The sequence below is a fragment of the Lutjanus erythropterus genome, chromosome 4 (genome assembly GCF_056507025.1).
Source record: "Lutjanus erythropterus isolate fLutEry1 chromosome 4, fLutEry1.hap2, whole genome shotgun sequence".
NCBI lineage: Eukaryota > Metazoa > Chordata > Actinopteri > Lutjaniformes > Lutjanidae > Lutjanus > Lutjanus erythropterus.
This window is the reverse complement of record NC_139320.1, coordinates 47,810,547-47,825,185: the sequence shown is the minus strand read 5'-3', so window position 1 is coordinate 47,825,185 and position 14,639 is coordinate 47,810,547. Positions and strand designations below refer to the sequence as shown.

General features: G+C 41.0%; 1 protein-coding gene across 3 annotated transcripts in view; it reads left to right on the top strand.

Annotated features, from left to right (window-relative positions):
* Positions 1 to 14,639, top strand: part of myo1cb (myosin Ic, paralog b) — an 82,038-nt gene that overhangs the window by 26,870 nt on the left and 40,529 nt on the right. Inside the window, exon 1 of one of the 3 annotated variants that reach the window (XM_084718178.1) lies at positions 13,384 to 13,579. The exons of the other annotated variants lie outside the window; for them this stretch is intronic. Within the exon in view, the coding sequence (XP_084574304.1) occupies positions 13,562 to 13,579 (18 nt within the window). The 5' untranslated portion in view covers positions 13,384 to 13,561. Of the gene's footprint in view, positions 1 to 13,383; positions 13,580 to 14,639 lie in introns of those variants that run through there. 3 annotated transcript variants of the gene reach the window in all.

Genomic DNA, 14,639 nt, shown 5'->3' with positions numbered 1-14,639 from the left:
TTCTATATCTATGATTGTTACAGTCCTGTTTCTTTAATGTCAGCTGAACAGTAAAAAAAAAAAAAAAACAACATAAAATAGGCATACAAAGAAGGAAAATAGAAGCAAGAATGGCTCCAAAATTATGTAAAGAGGAAAAAGCTTTTGGAAGAGTGTGTCTATTTGTTCTAATTGTCTGGTTTTGTTTTGTCCTGCAGCACAGCTGTTATTAATGTCTAATCAGCAAAGAGGAAGTGCTCAGAGTAAACAGGAAATTGAGTGTTTGGAAATATAACTACTTAGTTGAAGCGGTTTTAATGCTGTGGATTGGATACATGTTGATAGGCCCAAATGTCCTATACTCAGTCAAATCTGATGAAATGCTTCCTTATTTGCTTTGTGCAATCCAAACATTATTGGTTGCAATGTTGTTTTGTGGCTCTTACGAGGTAGTGACAAAAGGGACGGAAAACAGGAGAGAAGAGGAACAGGAAGAGGAAGGGGGAGGAGGAAAATGCTAAATAGCTTTTTTTAAGGGTAGTATGTCCATTTTAATTTGAAGTTTGCATATCAAAAGTTCAATATCAGTATCAAAAGTTTTTTGTTTTTGTCAGAATTAAAAACCCTCTGAAATAGTTCTCTTGAGACAATAAAATTGCTTTAAGAACTTAGTATTCCAGCCAATTTGGTCTGCAGTTTCATAAACCAGGGGAGGCAAATTTTATCAAAGGTATCACTGTTGAATAAAATCAGATCCTCTCTTCTATCATATGTCTATGGCTGTGAAAAAAAATGAATTCTAACATCAGCCATTAAAGTTCAGAGTAGTAATCAGCACTGGTATAATAAGACTGTTTGAGTCTATTGTGCTGGGCTACATGGTGCAGGCAGTCCAGCATTGTTTTAACCTACAGCTAAAGCCCTTCTCCATATAAGGTCTGTTGGGTATAAATACAACCAAGAGGCCCTCTGTCCATAGGAGAGGAAAACTCAGAAATAAGATGGGGAAGGAAGAGAATAAGAGATTTGGAGAAGGGATAGTAGAAAGAGACAAAGAAGAGAGGAAAGGTGATTAAACAGAGAGAAGTGAAAAAAGAAAAGTAGTAATGGACAACAGAGCGATGGACCAGAGGAGGAGCAGCATAGATACGTGCCACTGGAGGTAAAATTGGGTGGGAATGGGGGTTGGACAGGTAGAATGTTCCCAATGTTTTGAGTTCTTTCTCAGCAAGTTACCACCTGCCCTGTTGGCTGTGAGGGCCTGTTCACTGTGGGAGAGTAGACAGTGTGTGTCTGTGTTTTCTTTTACCTCTGTGTGTGTGTGAGGGCCAGTCGTGAACATAAGACAAATACATTTTGTCAGTCTCCGTTTTGTGCTGTGGGTTAGCTTATGGTTTAGACCTTGGTTTCAAGTGAAGATTAATACACCGATTAGGTCGTCTGTGTGCTAAATTTGAACATTTCTGACTTCAGTGTCACCCAGTGGTAGTATCAAAAACCAACCCGTGGATGTTGAGTCACATGGGCTGATATCATATAGACCACCAATTCTCAACATGATTGATGTCATTTTCATAAAAAACAACATTTTTGGTCATTAGGATAATAAGGCTACAAACACATAAAAAGCTGAGACATAGGGACTTTAGAGGAGCAACATGTAACAACTGGATAGTCTAAAAGTTGGAGCCACAGACGGTATATTAAATAGTTTGAAATCCTTTAGTATATTCCTCTCTGCCCTGAAAACAAAAGTCCACTGCTTTAAAAATTTACACTCTGGACTTTGATTTCTTACAACTCATAAACAGACACTCATTTGGCACTGATTTTAACTCTAATGTAGTGGTGTTATGATGACGTGCTACCTGGTGTGATGTGTTAATAGAGTATTTCAACATGCTCTCTATATTGTTACCGGCTCTGTTCTACTCAGTAAACTGTGACAGTGAACCAGCATGAACAACACCAGTATCCTGAGATTGAAGCAGCTAAATGGAATGCAGTCATAATTTATTTGATTATTTACACCTGTGCTTGTCCCACCATGACATGTCAACATATGCTGTGAAAAATGCCCATTACACAGTGATATAGAGCCACTTCTGTGCTTCTGTGTATGTTGGCAAACTCACCTTCAACTGTCAAACTTGTTGACCTCATACAGTGCCTGCCCTGCATAACACCAGCTGTAACCCCCCACCCCCCCACCCCAAAGTTTTTAAAATAGGGTATTAGTTCAGAGCAGTGTTTTTCTGGATGGAGCCTCATATTAGAGGTTATAATAATCAGTCTGAAAATGGTGCAGAAGAGCCAGCTTCCATTCATCCGCACAGAAATCTCCTTTGAAAGATTCCTACTTAATTCAGCCCAGGATTATGCCTTCATGGAAGACGCTAGACGCTTTAGGAAATGCCTGCACGACCAAAGTGCTGCCACAGTGGAAAAGTGGGTGTGTATGTGTGTGAGGGACAGGGAGTGTCTCCATATTGGTGTGTGTGTGTGTGTGTGTGTGTGTGTGTGTGTGTGTGTGTGTGAAATGAAAGAAAAAAAAAAAACTATAGCCCAGTTTCTCTTATTAGCTTAATTTCAACCCTGCTGCTTTAGTCTTTTGTCTGTTGGTCTCACATGTGTTCACAATGGAAACATCTCACGCTTCTATGGTCTGGCACACATGAACACACACAGATGCACATTTCAGTGATTCACTTAACCCAGAGCCGTGAGGGCAGCACCAGAGAGGAACACTAAGTAGGCTGCAGAGAGAGGAGAGAAACAGGAACAGTGTGACTGAGTGTGCCTGGCCCCTGGGAACCCCCTTGTGTCAATATAGGGCTGGGCCACCATGAGCTGACAGACCGCTAGTTATGTCAGAAAACACATGCACATGCACGCGCTCACACTCATCCTCATTTATCATAATTCCTCCCCACTGTGACACTTTCACCATCTGCCACCAGCTTCCTGCCTGCCATTCTCTTTCTTGATACTTCTCTTTCATCGAATTTCTCTTTCTCTCTTCTGCCTTCTCGTCTCTGTTTCCCGACTCTTGTTTGCCGCCCACATGGCTTGCATTCTTTCGCTCTGACATCACAGCCGCCCTGCACTGCCATTTATTTTTTCTGTTCTTTTTTTTTTGTCTAATTCTCCTTGGACCCCTTGGTCCTGGATCCCTCCCCCCCTTCCCTCTTTTATTTCTTTAAATATTGGCAAGAAACCCTCCAGGTTGGGTGATTTGAAGACTAAATGGAGGACTAAAGCCATCTATCTTGCACCAGAGTGAGAGTGTAAGAGATTGAAAGAGTGGGAAAATGGGAAAGGAGAGTGAGGAATAGCGTGGGAGAGTGGGAAAGTGAAAGGTGAAGGCAGGAGAGGATGATGGAATGACAGTCTGGCTAACGTCAGGATCTTGTTTGCAGGAGTGTGTTTTGGTTGGTGGGGGACACACGCAGATTTACTGCAACTTTGAGCAGACGTTTAATGGTTCAAAGGGGCACCTTGAGACACTTGAGTATTTTCTTTATTCTTTGATTTGTAGCCGGCAGGGTAAGGTTGGATCCTTCTCTGGCTTTCCTCTTACAGCTTACACTGACAGTTGTGTTCCACAGCAAAGAAAGACCAAAAGTTCATGCAGTATTTATTGTTAAAACTATTGTAATGGCTTGTATTAGTACCAATTACAAGACTGGCTTTGTTATGATGGAAGAACCTGTGGCATGTCAGGAAGAAAGACAGGCCTGCTAGTGAATAACAATACACAAAAAACATCCAGAGAAAGACATGCAAGGAGGAGACACGGATTAGACTGATTGTGCACTTTGGACTGCGTTTAATTTGTGCTTCTGATGTTGTAAAAATGACAAACCTGGTTGTAGGTCATTCATCTTACTTTCCACTCAGCTGTAGAGCTGGTATCATGCCTCATTTCCTTATTTTTAGCCAAAGGGATGGTTGTGATTATTTGAACTGTGGTTGTGTGAATAGAAGTGCCAGTGCATTGTAGATGGCAGTCAGCTCTGTCCCAGTTTGAAGAAGCAGTGGGTGTACCAGTGTAGGAAGGTAAGCAGTCTACTGCTTTGGACAGAGTCAGCAGCAAAATCTAATTTGTAATTTATCCACCTAAAAAAGTCAGTTCAAGCAGTTTAAGTGTATGCTATATGTAAATTATTTTCCACTGCTTTACCTTGCTGTTGGATGGCCTTTTCCAATGACAAACAACTGTTATTTAAGTCAAATATTGCCTAAAGTAACCAACTCTTTTAGGAAAAAGTAATTTTCTGTGGGAAGCCACAGTCTTTTTTGTTAGACTTGTTTGAATTTACTGAAGTCGCACGATAATGCAAACAAACTAATAGATTGAAGCAGTGGCAGAAAAATAAATCCTATGTTCTGCAAGGCAAAATGACTGATTTTGTCCATGAATTGAAGTTGAGCTAGAGAGTGATATTTGGCTTATATACAGGGGTTTCTTGTTGGAAAGGACTGATGGCAAGATAAAGCAATATTCAAAATATAGCGTCCACTAAAACTGATATTGATTTTTTTGGGGGGGTGGACTCTTAAAGTTGCTGTTGACCCTGTCCACAGCACTACATTGCTTTGCTTCCAAGGGGATCCCTGCTTCTCCAAACTGTGGCCATGCTGACATCCATCAGCTGCAGTTAATACAATTGATAGATCTCTCATAAAGTCCCACTTCAAATAATCCGAACTATCCCTTTAATGTCCCTTTCATTGAGTAGTGCATATGGTTATAAGACCCTTAAGTGTGATGATGATGATGTACCAGGGACAGAGTGTCTCTTGCTGATTATTGGGCCATCTGTATTTACATAACTGCAAAGTTGACTGATAAGTCAAAAGTCCCCCAAAACTAGGTGTGTTCTTTTAAAACTCAGCTGAGAGTTTGAGACATATTGCTTTTGGTTGAAAGCCAGCTATAGCGTAATTCTGTCGAGTGGGACTGTGGTTTCAGATGACATCAGACTATTCTTGAGGATACTGTAATAGAGACGGGTGGAGTCATCATATGGACTGTACAGTATTTTGGACAGTGTTCTTATAGTGGACATAACTGCAAAAGGGAGTTTTGCTTCATATCAGATTCAACCAATTGAACGAAATGTAAACATTGTTCTTTTACATTTTGGGTTTTTTTTCCCATCTTGTTCCATCCCATGATAACCTCCCTAGTGTCAAAGATGGTTATGATTCATGGTGCTATTTAGCAACAGGGACGGGTCCCATGTTGTATTAGTGACGTCATAACCTAGTATATATCAGCATCTTAAAGTCTGGGATTTGTCATGCTGATGAAACCTTTACAGCAGAGGATGAAAATGGACCTGTTCAACCGTGCAATCAAGGGTGTGTTAAATATGATGTAACAGTGCAGCACTGATAGAAAGCTCATCCCAAAAACTTGATACTTGTGCAGATAATTGGCTTGAAGCTGCTTATAGCAGACTCTATTTTAGGATATTTAATACCTTTAACATTTTTACAAAAATTAGTTTTCTTAGGGAAAAAATACATTCACTGTTTTATTTTGTGTTTCCCACCAAAATGGCCTGTGTGCATTGAGGTCTAACAAACATGTTCAATGCATTTCCTTCCTCATACAACATTTGCAGTGGAGTAGTTTCGAAGTTGAAGTTTTTAGCATTTTGAATTGTGCAATTCATGTTTACATTCTCTCTACTTCTTCTTCTTCACTGCCTTTGTGGAGTATTGTTAGATTTCAAAGTGCATTACCACAGCCAACTGTTGATCAGTGGAATAGCATGAAACTGATGGCCGGATGTGAGGCACATCGCCCACATGCTTGCACAGCATGTGTGTCCTCATGCATATGTAGGACACAAACTAAACAGTGACCAACTCCAAAACACACTGCCCTGTAGCACTACTAGTGGTCAGAAACTCCACGATATCTTGGCTGAAGGTGTGTGACATTTTTGGTGATATTTTTGAAGAATGCATCAGTCCAACTTCAACTTTTTCTCTGCCCTTACTGATTCTCTCAGTATCAGATTCCCATTATCTACTTTAATTCAGAGGTATCAGAAAAATCAAGATCCAATACCAGTGCTCTCTGTATATCTTACTGTGGAACTCATTGGAATAATTTTTATGTAAGGCAGTGGTTCTCAAACTTTTTCTGGCATGCCCTTCTTTAGAAGTTTTTAATAAATTATTAACAATAAATGGTCAAGCAACTAAATAAGGATCCATGTTGAATTTTACTGAATACGGGTCAGCATAGCATCTTCGTCCTCTTTGTTTATAATTATCATAATTATCGTTCAACTTAGTTTCACTTCAGTTTTTCCCTCTGATTAGCCTACCTCCCTTGCAGTGGCTCTATGCTCCACAGTTTGAAAACCATGTATGCTAATATGAGGCCGGAATTTGCTGTGGCTCTAAAGACTGAGTCAGCAGCCGTTGTGGCTGAATGAGTGTAACAAATAGAGGAAATATTAAAGGAAATATCTTATTATGTAATGTTGGTAGGGCATGTCATAACCTGTACTCCATCTGCTTCAGAAAGTCAGGATCTGTGCTGCTAATAATCTGCTGTGTATCACCAATATCTGCTTAATGTAAGAGCACACATGATCATGTCCTAAAACTAAAGCAGAAAAAGTCAATAATCTCCCTCTTATGTTAACAAGTTAATGGTATTTATTTATTGATATTGCCAGGCTCATGCTTTGTAAATGGAGAAAGAACAGTCAAAGTATGCTGTGATAGTATGCTAACATACGTAGTGTGTTGTATGTGCTTAAATGGAGAAATCCTGTCTGTGAGCAGTATGTTCCCATGACATGACTTCATTAAACAATTTTGGTGCGCATGAGTCATTAGTGTGAGCACAGAATCTGACTGATAGAACCAAACATATCCAGGATAGCAGAGAACTTGGAAATCAATGTTGTTGCACGCTACATTGTGGGTGCTCCAGAGGGCAACCTGCCATGTGCAGCAGACAGGAGTTGCCTTGTTGACATGGAGTAGATGTTACCTTAAGTTACACTTTACTGTAGTCGCATGAATGAATGATCCAAAATGCAAAATGACACAGATTTATAAAGGAAACGTCACACTTTCTTTAGCTGTGCAGGCTAAAGCTGCAAACAAGTGAAGGAAATATTGCAGATTAGACTGTTGCAGGCCAAGTTTACTATTGCAGCAGTATAGAACAGTCTGGTATTAGCCTCGAATAAATATGGCAGATTAGTGTGGCATGATGACACATTCCCAAGCCTTATTTCTGGACCATATGGGCACTGGAGGGAGAGTGGAAAATTGCTATATATATCCAAGATAACTCTGAACACACTTTGCTCGAGAGGAAGTGAGAGAGGAAAGAAGAATTTAAGGGGAGGGGAACTCAGAAGAGAGAAAGAGAGGAGGCATGAGGGGAAAGTCAAGTTCTCATTTCTGATTTCCCACGGAGTCGAGGTCACATGTGTTTCCCTGAAAGTGGTCAGTGGGATTTAAGCTTTTTTCCCCCCTTCCCTCAATCTAAACAACATGATGTTTAATTTGGTGTTTTCCCCCAAAGTGTTGTGTGTGTGTGAGTGTGATAGACCGGCAACTCAACACAGACACAGCTTTGAATAGGATGGATAGGAGAGCTATCAAGGTGTTTCTACAGTTTTTTGGCCACTTTAAATGACCTAACACACACCTGTTTATATTTGGAGTATTTAGTAAACACTGCAGTCATTAAACCTTCAGTGACCTCAGATGTGGACTACGTAATCATGCAATCATGATTGATAATAAAATAACCAATTTGATGCTCATGCTTTTGTCAAAAGGTTGCATATGGCATCAGAGCCTGCAGTTAAAATGCTGCTCCGCTGGCCAAATGGCACACTTAATACAATGTTTGTATTGTTTCCATGGCTTTATGCCCCTCATAATGTTTTTATGTCTCATCATTTATAGCCTCAGAGCTGTAAAAGACAGATTGAATATGATGTATTGTAGCCTCAGCTAGTGTGTGTGTAGGCAAGAAGGGCTGTCAGGCGGTATGTGGGAGGAGAGGACAGATGCTGTATCTTGTACAAGAGAAGCATTAGGCTGATAATAATTTGTCATTCTGACCATTTGTTATGTACTTTGTGGCTCGTTCTTTTGGTGATTATTTTGTTCAAAACTACAAAAGGCCCACTTAAATTGATAGTCAGTGTAGAGGAAAAGAGCAAGTACCAGTACCAGCAAGGAAGCTAAGCAATGCTAAAAAACAAGTAACAGGTTAAGTGTAGCTACATTTCTATTTTCATCACTTCTCGTTGCTACCAGACAGCCTTTTACAACAGGAAACTGCTGTTATATAAGCCAAATCTGATTCTTTCTTGCTCAACCAGACTCCATTAGCGAAATCAGTCATTTTACCTAAAAGAACATGGGATTTACTGTTCTACCGCAGTTAGTTTTTTGTGTTATTGTGTAACTGAAGTGACTCCATGTCAACATTTTAAAACAAGGAAGTCACACAATAACACAAACAAACTAACTGATGGAGGCAGTGGTAGACCAGCAGCCTCTGTATTCTGTGAGGTAAAATTACTGTTATCTTCACTGGAGTCTGGTTGGTTAAACTGGAACAATATTTTGGCTCATATGATGTCAGTTTCCTGTCAGAAAATGTCCACAGCACGACATTGCTCAGCTTCCATGCTTGTATACTCTCTGTGCTGGCTTCTCCACACTAGAAATAAGTAACTCATGCAACCCTACTTCAAAAAATCTGAACCGCCCCTTCGACCTGACAGAGTTAACTTTGGACAGGAGTGAAGCAGAAGTGGGCTAAGAAAAGTGGATAAGAAAGGGTTAAAGTCTGGCAGCTAAGCGAGACACTGGTGGTCAGATACGGCCCCTCCTTCCTCCAACTCAGCACAAATATGCTGCCTCAGCATGAGCCTGCAGAAACGCACACCTTTGTGCTCTGCACACTTGCTTAAAGTCACTTTTTGCCAGAGACATTAGCACAGATGAATAAACAATTGAATCTGGCTGACATGTTTGGAGTTTAACAGCTGCTGCCCTCTATCTGCTCTTTTATCTTTGTCTGTTTCCTGCCTTCTGTCCAGTGTATTCTCACACAGTGGTGAGAGAGTGACACACACACAGACAGACAGAGAGAGAGAGAGAGAGCGTCTGGAAAACATTACTCAGATTCCTGCAGCAGGGGCTCTGATTATACTGGCAATGAAGAGAAAGAAAGAGAGGAGAGAGGGGGGCATCAAACGAGGTGTATGAAGTTTACTCTTTGACACAGACACTGCTGTGGCCAGGACAAGATGTGTGTTTGTCGCTCTGAGCATGCACAGAGATGGAGATGGAGCTATTTTCATGTCAGCTTCAGCAAAAACCTAATGACTCCTTATTGAGTTTCATTTCAGTGGGGAAGGGGGGTAACCAGTAGAGGGCAGTGTGGACGAGAAGGCTTGTGTGTTGTTTTCCCAGGGTGTGTTCTCCTTTTTATTGTCCCCGTAGTGCTTTTGGAAGAGACTGAAGTTCCGCCTGCTCTCTGTGAACGAATGAATGAACAAATTATGTAGTCAACCTTTTTGCTGAGATGTCTTTAATGATTCTGCAGAACTTGGTGATTTGAGCTGCTGTCGTAATTGAAAACTGGGCCCTTTCGCTCGATTTGCCAGTTACTGTTTTGTAAAGAACCTTTGTGTGAGCTGAAGGGCCCTTACAGGATGTTTTTTTTGTCTGAGCTAAAAGGAAGCATGAGTAGAATGACCTTGACTCAGACTTTACCTGAGCTCTGTGAACCTCAGAGCTGACTCAGGGAAATTGAGATGATGAGGAGGATGATGGCAGTTCAAATATCTGAAACAAGAGAAATTCAGACCTTTCACTGCCCCCACATTTACCTGCCCTCATTCATTTTCACATTTTTCCTTCCTTATTTCCAACTTTTCTCTCCTTACCACCACCTCCCTCACCCTTATCATTATTACTTTAGTAATAATAATAATAATAATAATAATAATAATAAACTACCTGACACATGCAGTGCTTTCCTTTTCAGGTGTGATTAAGATAGCTAAGATAGACCTAGAGACATGCAATATCCAGTACCAGTGCCACTTCTTTGGATTTACAGGCCTATTCTCTTACATCAGCAGGAAGGAGCAGGTCATCCTAATGAGGCCTATAAAGCCTGGCTCTCCTGCTGGTGCTTTGCTCTTTGAAGCTGCAGCTCGTAGCTTCTTCCACCACAAGTCAGAGTGCCCCACTTTTTGTCCAGGATCAGGAACTCTTGAGGTCTCTTTCATGTCAGAAGTTTATTGAAAAGTGTGTTATTTGATTTTTCAGTTGTCCAGGAACCGTACATGATGGTATTTTTGCCTCTTTCCTATCTTGTATTTTAATAATCCCTTGTGTTGTTGGTGGTGGTAGTTGTGGGTGTTTGGCATTGCCATCACACTTGTGACTAATTAGACTGCAGTTTTCTTGAGAAAAAAGAATTTAACATACATATTAGTACATTAAAGGACCGGTGCAACATTTTGCAAAATATGCTTGTTGGCTTTTTTTTGCCAAGAGCAAGAAGAATCATATCATCCAGTACAAACAGGAGAAGACATGCACAATATGGATTTTTGTTTTTTTGGCCAATATGATAACTGATAATTGCCTGCTTCCCATGATCAATATCGATAATTTCACATTTTTGAATTGTGAAAACAAGTTCATATAACCTATAGTTCAAGCACCGTGAAGGGTAAGAAAGGCACAGATGTTGTGAGCAAAGATGATACTCCACATTTCTGACTGAACCAAATCTAACTGACATCACTACAGAAAAAAATCAGTTCTTCTATAAAAGCTGATGAACAAACTTCACAAATACACTTTAGCTTTTACAGAGCATTTGCCTCAGATTTCAAATTAAATGTTTGGACATAATCTTTCAAATCAGATATTATTATAGATGATATTTATTGACTAATACACATTGTTACAGATATCGACCAATATAGCTAGATAGGCCAGTATCGCCCATTAATTTATCTGTGCAAAATTTATCATGCATCCCTAAACAGGAGGTTAGTCTAGCATAGAATGAAGACTGCAAAATAGGGGGAAGCAGCTCGTACAAAACCAGCGTTGTAGCTGTTGACTGAAGGCGTTGCACCAGGCCAGGGAAAAGTCCAACCAATATACCCCCATATACTGAATTAAACAAACAAGATAGGGTGATAGGCAGTTTTTTTTACCTCTTGGACACATCCAGGTGAGCTGTTTCTCACTGCTTTCAGTCTTTATCCTGAGCTAAGCTAATCATCTCCTGCTTCAGCTTCATATACGACCCCCGTTCCAGAAAAGTTAGGATGCTATGTAAAACATACATTTAGCCTGGAGGACACAAAGTCTATGACATGTGGACTCATCAAACCACAGCACACCTTTCCACTTTCCCTCCATCCATCTCAGATGAACTCAGGCACAGAGAAGCCAGCATTATTTCTGGAAGTTGTTGATGTATGGATTTTGACATGCCTGGTAGAGTTTTAACTTCAGTGGTGGTTTTCAGCCTTTCTCCTTACATGCAGAGATTTCTCTGGATTCTCTGAATATTTTAATGATATTATGGGTTGAAAACAGTGAAATCCCTAAACTCCTAGAAATAGCATATGAAGAAACATTGTTCTGAAACCGCTTGGCTATTTGTCCATACAGTTTTTTACAAAGTGATGAACCTTGCCCTGTCCATGATTGTGAAAGCCTGTGCCTTTTGAGGATGCTCCTTTTTAAAGAGGCACTTCACCCCAAAATCATAAATACATATTTTTCTCCTGGCTTGCAGAGTTTTGGAGATATTGGTTGTAGAGACGTCTGCCTTGTCTCTGATATAATGGAACAAAATAGCACTCTTTGTCTCTTTCCAAAAAGCATGACCAGGTTACTCAAAATAATTCACACACTTTGTTGTGAGCAGTTTCATTCTGGAACTACTTTCTAGCAGGAAGAAAGTAGTTCTAGCAGATTCTAGAGTGGCTCTGTTAGAGTCTACTGAAGTTTTTTGAGTATTCCACAAGTTTATCAGTTTGAACATTAAATATCTTGTCGTCCTCTATTCACCTGAATATAGTTTGAAAAGGATTTGCAAACCATTGCATTTTGTTTCTACTGACATCCCAACAAGCGTCCCAACTTTTTTTGAATCTGCATTGTACTTGAGGCAGATATGACAGTGCTGTTGATCTTCCCATCCAGCAATACGCATATATTTCACAAAATGTCAAACTATTCCTTTAAGTTGGGTTGCCCAAGGTCAGCATTCTTACCTCAACAAAGGAAGGACTAAATGAAGACAATGCTCAGTAAAAATGAGTGTCCATCAAACAGATCTACATCAAGCTTCAAACTGTCCCTCATTAATGTCCGTGTATTAGTCCAGCAACTGTAGTGGAAACTTGTCTTCCTCTTTGTTCTCAGCACACACGCCCATTGCCTGTGAGATGTCAGTTGTTATTAGTGTTAACAAGCAGATGCATTAGACTGCTGAGGCCTTTGATCTGGAGTGGGCGGTTGTGTATGTGTGTGTGCAACACTGGTCTGGATTAATTACACTCCCTGTAATGATATTGGACTAATGATGGTAAGTCCGTGTGTGTGTGCATGCATGCGTGCATCATTGTATACATGCAGGTGTGGGTGTATAGTGTGTGTGTGTGTGTGTGTGTGTGTGTGTGTGTGTGTGTGTGTGTGTGTGTGTGTGTGTGTGTGGATGCAGCGAGCATCAAGAGACATATTTATGACAGTGGCACTCTTGGCTGCCTGTCTGGTTTCTGCTTCAGCTTGTAAATTGGAGACTGGGGGAGAGCAGGGGAGGGAAGGAGGAGAAGAAAGGGAGGAGGGAAGGAAAAGGAAACTCTTTTGGCTCAAATAGGTGCTTATTTATCGGCTCATGATGCTGCATTTACTACTTAAGAGTTTCCCTTTTTCACACAAGCATGCTTGGATGCACACACTCTTTTTGCCTCTGGCATCAGGACACATTTTTCCCTTCTCATCCTTTTTTTCTCTCCAGGGGTGGCTCAGTCCAGATGTGTGTGTGTGCATATCATTGGAGACTTGTTAGTTCTTATGTACCCTCTCGCTTCTCTTAAAACCGCAGAGCTAGAAAAGAGGGGAAAATGAGAGAAACTGTGGTAAAAAGGTTTTTAGCATAAGTGCCTGTTGGATTGAGGAGAGGGCAACAGGGAAAAAAGCACAGAGAGAAGGAAAGGAGGGGGGTTATGTGTCACCTAACACAGGGACTATTTCCTCTGGAAGGAGGGTGGGAGGGAGAAGAAAAGTGGGCGAACGAGTGGCGAGCAAGAGAGAGACAGAGTGAGGTGTGTGTTGAGTGTGTGTGAGCAGCAGTAAGAGGAGAAGCTATGGCAGCTGGGTCTCAGGACGGAGGGGCGAGCTTCTAAAAACAAACTCTCGGCTAAATAGTGGTGGGACGCGGCGCTGGAGGCCACATTCTTATAGCCGGACCATCGGCGCGGTGGGAACAAAAAAAGAAACCCATCCCAAATCACTCAAGAGCAGGGCAGGAGCCATGAAGTACAGACCTCTGGTAAGCCACATGCTCATCTTGCAGAAAAAGTCAGTGAGAACACAGGGAAAACTTTTTCATGCTTTAATTTAAGTAAAGGAATCTCTTGTTTAAGAGTGTGAAAGGTAAGAAGTTGTGTGCGAGATGGGTCTACTTTTGGTTGGGGTACTGAAGTGGGTGATGGAGTTTATTAGAGTGGAAGAGAAGGTTTTTAGGAGTTCCTTCATATTGTGCAACAACCTTGATAGTGTGTTCTTGAACTTGAAGCACACAGGTGAGCGACAGGCAGGTGAGAGGCAGAGCCACAACCACCGCTGTTCACCTGCACACGTCTCTCTCATGCTTACCTTTAACTGTTTATACTCGCCCTTTTCCTTGATCCCAGCATCCCTCCTCACCTTGACTCTGTATTTGTCATGTTGATGTCAGAGCTATCTGAATTGCAATCTATTTGAGATCCGAGAAGGCGTGCCCTCATTGCCGACTGGCTTTGTGTGTGCGTGTGTGTTTGCACCGCCCCAGGGCGAGGCAATCACATGGTGGTGTTGTGTGGCCGGGCAGCATTCTTTGGCATTCACTGAGAGTAAGAGCGAGCATGTTAATGAAAAAAGTGTGTGATGTATCAGCCTTGAAAGAATAGTTTAGATTTTTTTGTTTTTTTTAAGTGGGGTTGTGTGAGGTACTTATCCAGGATCAGTGTGTTACCTACAGTAGATGGCAATGTGCACACCCCCAGTTTGGAGAAACAGTGGAGTACCAGTTAGGGCTGCAACTAACGAGTATATTCACAGCTTACTGATTAATTGTTTGGTCTGTAAAATGTCAAAAAAATGTCAAAAATGCTCATCACATCACTACAGCCCGAAGTGATATCTTCAAATTGCAGACAAGAAAAATATCAAGCAGCTGGAACTAGCAAATGTTAGTCATGTTTTCTTGCAAAATAACTAAAATGATTCAGTGATAATCAAGATAGCGAGCAGTGACAGAGAAGTCACAAAATAATACAAACATACTAACAGATCGAGGCAGCGGTAGACCAGCAACTCCTGTGTTCTCTCAGGTAAAATCACTGTTTTTG